This window comes from Rutilus rutilus (assembly GCF_951802725.1).
Source record: "Rutilus rutilus genome assembly, chromosome: 4".
Classification (NCBI taxonomy): Eukaryota; Metazoa; Chordata; class Actinopteri; order Cypriniformes; family Leuciscidae; genus Rutilus; species Rutilus rutilus.
Window position 1 is genome coordinate 52,338,239 of NC_140212.1, and position 5,345 is coordinate 52,343,583.

Consider the following 5,345-nt stretch of genomic DNA (forward strand, 5'->3'; position numbering starts at 1 on the left):
ACCATGTGCAATACATCCATAAACACACCTGCAAAGAAAAAAAATAGCGAGTGGGAGATGCCACAGTCCACTTCTAAATCAAGTTACCTCAGTCATATCATGACAAAGGAAATTATTATTTGCCATATGCTGCTCTCACAGATTTTTAACTCGTCACAACCTGGCTCAACAGTACGTGATAAAAGAGGGAAACCACACAGGTCTGAAATAATACTAGATATTTTAATAAGTAAATTAAGCAAAATATACAATTGTAGGTGTCTGTCAGATCAGCATGTATGCAGTGTATGTGTGAGTGGAGTGTATGGGTATAAAACACAAAGAAACAAACGTAACAAAATCAGTCGGAAGGCCAGGAGAAGAAAGTCAAATCATCAAGCAGGCTCCTTTATAGCCACCTAAGCCCCACCTGCTCAGGTCTGTTGCATCTCACACCAGCCATCAGCTCCACCCACCAATACCTGGATTAAAGGGACAAAACACAGCAAAATACAAAGAACCAGAGAGGGCCCAAACCTGGGGCCGTCACACTCTGCAACACTCACCTACACTGTACTACAGTGGTTCTCAATTCCAGTCCTCGGGACCCACTGCTCTGCACATTTTGTATGTCTCCCTTATTTAACACACCTGAACCAGATCATCAGCTCATTAAGAGAGACTCCATGAACTGAACTGAGTGTGTCAGATAAGAGAGACATACAAAATGTGCAGCGCAATGGGTCCCAAGGACTATAATAATAAACTGCTGTACTAGCATGCGCATCTCAAATGCGAAGACAATCAAGCAATATAAAATCCATTGCAAAACTCTACAGTTGGTCCACATGTTGGGCAGCCACCACCCATTACCCATCAACCATTTCAATGAGTGATTCCACAAATTGCACCGTGTTGATGTAAATGTCCATGCCAAGGGAATCTGAGGGTCCCATAGGGTCAATAGCTGACCTAAGCTGCTCCATCTGCTCAGGATTCAGAGGGCTTTGCAGTATTGGAACAGTCACCCCAGTGTGTCCATTGTCTTGACGGCTGATGTCCTCCTCCCAGTCAATAACAGGAACAAGATACTCCTGAAATATAAAGACAAATCATAAACTTCACTCATAACACTACTGGTTCATTTCAGTAAATTGTTAGAGCATTTTTATTGTTTTTATACATGATGGGAAATGACTAATTCAAGAGAAATACACTACAGAACATTTCCAAATAACATGGCCATGGAAAAGTACCTCTGCATTGTCTGGATCTGCAATGGGATTTTGCATTTGGCCAACATCCCACAGCTGGTTTGGCGTCAGGTTTTGCTCTGTCCGGATTGGGTGGTTGTCCCATCCCTCACGAAAGTTGTCCAGATTGTTTTGCAGACGAGGCAAGAACACATAATGACATGCAAAAATGTGTGTGGTGCTACTGAGGTCCAGATAGCCTTCATTTTCCAGTGTGTGAAGTGCGTGGTAAAACACATTGGTCACTGCCATCCACACGTCTCGCCACAGCCTCTCAATCCTGAGTTTTGAAATTAAAATAGATAATTAGATTATATGAAATTACATGTGATAACCAAATGTCTTCATGAGAAGACATGCATTACCAATTAAGTAATTAATTGCAGTTTTGTGCAATAAAAACATAACCGTCACACAAATTGCAAAACAATTTCAACAAATGTTTAATACCCATAAAAGTCTTTCTATAAACACAAAATGTTCTAAGAGATCTAACAGTTTGAAAGTATCTTACGCTTCAGCACTGACAAAAGCCCTGACCAGAGGCCTAATTTGATGCCTCATTCTCATAAAAGTGATCAGGATCCCCTTGAGGCAATTTCTTAAAATTGGCACAAATGTTCACTTGGGATACCTCACAATTGTCTAATTGCATCCATTATTCCCTCATTTGCATGTTTTCCTGAATGGCTGCATAAAAAGAGACACAAGGAAAACATGCGAGGAAAGAAGAAACAAGGGAATGCATAAAGATAGATATATATGCATTAGATAAATGAGATGTCCTTTTACTCGAATGCGTCATGTGAAGAAAAGTCTGTTTCTGATGACGGCAACACCTAGGGCCTGTACCACGAAGCGAGTTCAACATACCCAGGATATGTTTTTGTTATCTGGCTTAACTAACCCTAACAATCGCGGTCGGGATAAGCGGTACCACAAAGCTGGTTATCAACTCAGTAAGTCAACCCAGGGTTTCCCAATCCAGCCGTGAGCGCGTTCAAATAAAAGAGGTGTGTTAGTAGGGCCTCCATCTTCTGTTGTCCAGACTGCAGCCACAACACCTCAGCAGTTTGAGAATGTTTGTAGTTGTTGTCAGGACATATGAGAGTGTCCTTACTTAACAGGGAGGAATAAGATAAAGAGGTGGTGTAGGAGGAGGAGGACAAAGATGGCATGGGACCACATGATGGCCAACCAAGAAATGCCCAATACATTGCTGGTTTTCGTGCATATCAGCAAGTCATTGTCAGATTTTTTCCTATTTTTTCCCAGTCTTTGAAGCATATCACATCTTTTATTTATTTTTTTGTTCATTCGTTTAATTTTTATTAAAATTATTAGATTAAATTATTTCTATTTTTTGTTTTGTTTTCTGACCTTTTTAATTATTTTATTTATACATTCATTTAACAAAAATAATAATAATAAAGTAATAAAGTGTACAATAAATTACAATCAAAACCTTATATTATAATCACATTGCATTTGAATAAAGTTAAAGGTGTAATCTACCGGTTGTCCTGCAGGTGACCTCATAACTCTGTCTTCTTATGACGCACTTAGGGATTTACGATTACTCCAGAGCACACATCTACGATGATTTTCAAGTGCTACTTAAGTTACGATGTTTTTGGGAAACAGACCGTAATATTAAGATCAGTCGTACGATCGTTTTTACGATCTACTTAGGCTTACGATGCTTTTGGGAAACGCAGCCCTGGTCACACACTGTTGTGGGATGGAATCCCATTCTTCAGACTGCATTTGTTGCAAATGAGTTCTCAGCAGCCTGTCTCTGACATCACCCCTTATATGGAACTTGGCCTGAAGTTTGCAGATGGTACTGGGGCTTACTCCAAAGAATTAAGCAACTTGATTTTGCGGAACACCTGCTTGAAGTTGCCCTATCAATCGCATGGGCCCTATCCAGATCAGTCAAACATAGCATGCTGATTCTTGGAGCAGACACCAACGGACCTCTGTAGCAGGGCACATGCTCACAGTGGGGGTCCGTAAGGTCAAAACAAAGGTCAATAGCAACAGCAAAGAAAAGCTGTTTGGCATTGTCAGAAAAGATTTGGTAATTCTTAAATGGGGACAACCCACATACTGAGCTCTGCTGCTCATCCCATAAATGCATGTTCCTTACAAATGTGGTACCATTTTAACTAAAAAGGGACATTAACAGGCTTCCCAATGGTATAAAATGTATTGCCAAGAAGAATTGTCACAACACAAAATAATTGACCAAACACAAATTTCCTTCCTTTTTCTGCATAGTTTACATGTTTATCATACTACAACAGTTTAAAGAGTTTATGTTCCAATTTGTGTGATCTTACCTCTGGTTGTGCACACTTTTGCCTGCAATGAAGCTTCCGTTCTCAGGCCCTCGTACAGACATCATTAGGCGTGCCACTGCCACATTCTCTACACCGTGGTCTGCTCTTACTCTACAAACATTAAATCAGTGAATAATATAACATATTGTTTAAAGATCATTGGTAATGCTGCATAGGTTAACCATGTGACTGCACACAAAAATAAAGCATACTAGGACTCAATTGGCATTTTATTTCATACTTATATTTGCTGAACTTCTCTTTACATCCCGAAAGCAATCAGTATATGCTTATCTGATTGACAGTAAATCAAAAGAAAACCTGCATCTGTGGCTGTCACTGGACTGTAATAAGCAAAGCCAATGACATTTCCTTACCAGTTTGAATTAAATAATAATAATAATTGACTTAATATCTCTAAAATAATTACTACAAGACATTGTGAGACAGGAAAGTGACCAACCACAGATGTCAACTTTTGGTGAAACTGTTTTTAGTGACACCCAGAGTTATTTTTACCTCCATCAGTGGTGGTGGTGGTGGGGTGGGGAGGGGGTCAAACAGAATAGTCATGCAAAAAAATACTAGATGGCATTATTAAGGAATTAAATCATCTAGCAATATACACATAGGACTACTGTGAATTAATAAATGCAATATCAAATGTCATTTTTCAAAAACATTTCACACACTTGTGGACACTGATTAACAATAATTATTTTCTGCAGAGATCTATGTTTTCTATATAATCCATACATCGTGATTTCAGGGCAGACAATCATGAAACTATTGTGTTGAAAATGTCTGTGGTGGAATGAAATCTCACCTGAGTGGGAATCCAAAGCGCTCCACAGATTCTGAGAAAAAGGCCAAAGTGGTGGCTGACAGGTTATTTGATGCAGCTCCCAGGTACATTATCTACATCAACAAAAGACATCAGTACAACATAAAAACCAAGGGATATCATCCGACATAATTGTGAACAACAATAGGTTGTAAATAGGCTGCTTTTTGCAGAAGACCATTAAATATATTTTAATGTATACAAAAATAATATACAATTACCCTGACAGGGCTTGTGTAGGCCTACTCCTATTCCCAATATTATAGAAAAGTTGAATGGTTTTATGTCACACTGTTAGCTTTGTGATCAGGTCATCAGGCAAAGATGCACAGACTCAGACCAACATGGAAACTATGCCGTGCAAATAGTGCTGTATATTAAATGTCTACCTTTCGAGAAAAGCCATCAATCCCTCCAAAGATGACAATGTTGTACCTGCGGATAAAACCATTTATTATATTCCAAATAAATGGGAACAGGTCCACTACATCTTACACAAGTTCGTACATAATTGCACTTACATAGTTACAATAACTGTTATGTGTACACATTTATTCCAAGAACAATCACTAGTAAAATAAGACTTACCGGATAAGCTTGTGGTTCGTGTCTATGTGGACCAGGTACCTGGGACAGGGCACAGAGTAGGTCCGTCTTACAACACACCCCAACTGCGTCATCCGAGACAACACCCCCATTGTATCCACACGGTGCATAGATGCCCTCACCCGGTTCCACTGCACCCGATGTCCCTCTGCTAACAAAGTCCCTTTGACGATACGGTAACCGGCATGAGGCATCCTTAATTTAATCTCTGACACCATTTCATCCAGTGCTTCATCCGTCAATGTACTGTACAGTTCTCTGACAGAAATAGAGTTTTCTTGCATCCTTCTGCACACTGTTCTACGGGACACCCCCGCT

The 5,345-nt window shown here is 39.7% G+C and overlaps 1 protein-coding gene across 1 annotated transcript; it reads right to left on the minus strand.

The window, feature by feature from the left end:
• Positions 1-269: 269 nt before the first annotated feature.
• On the minus strand, positions 270-5,134 carry LOC311289606 (uncharacterized protein). Its single transcript, XM_084407740.1, has 6 exons — positions 5,010-5,134; positions 4,811-4,856; positions 4,404-4,495; positions 3,578-3,688; positions 1,236-1,512; positions 270-1,073 (listed from the first exon to the last, which is right to left on the minus strand). Exons 1-6 carry the CDS (start codon positions 5,117-5,119, stop codon positions 849-851), a joined length of 861 nt encoding a protein of 286 aa, XP_084263866.1. The 5' UTR covers positions 5,120-5,134; the 3' UTR covers positions 270-848.
• Positions 5,135-5,345: the final 211 nt, after the last annotated feature.

What these genes read in the sequence shown, in the direction of transcription:
- LOC311289606 (XM_084407740.1), bottom strand. Translation starts at nt 5,119, where the DNA reads ATGGGGGTGTTGTCTCGGATGACGCAGTTGGGGTGTGTTGTAAGACGG. An exon ending in AAAAGTGTGCACAACCAGAG is followed by an intron (nt 1,513 to 3,577) that starts GTAAGATCACAC and finishes TTCAAAACTCAG; the next exon opens with GATTGAGAGGCTGTGGCGAG. An exon ending in CAGATCCAGACAATGCAGAG is followed by an intron (nt 1,074 to 1,235) that starts GTACTTTTCCAT and finishes TTTATATTTCAG; the next exon opens with GAGTATCTTGTTCCTGTTAT.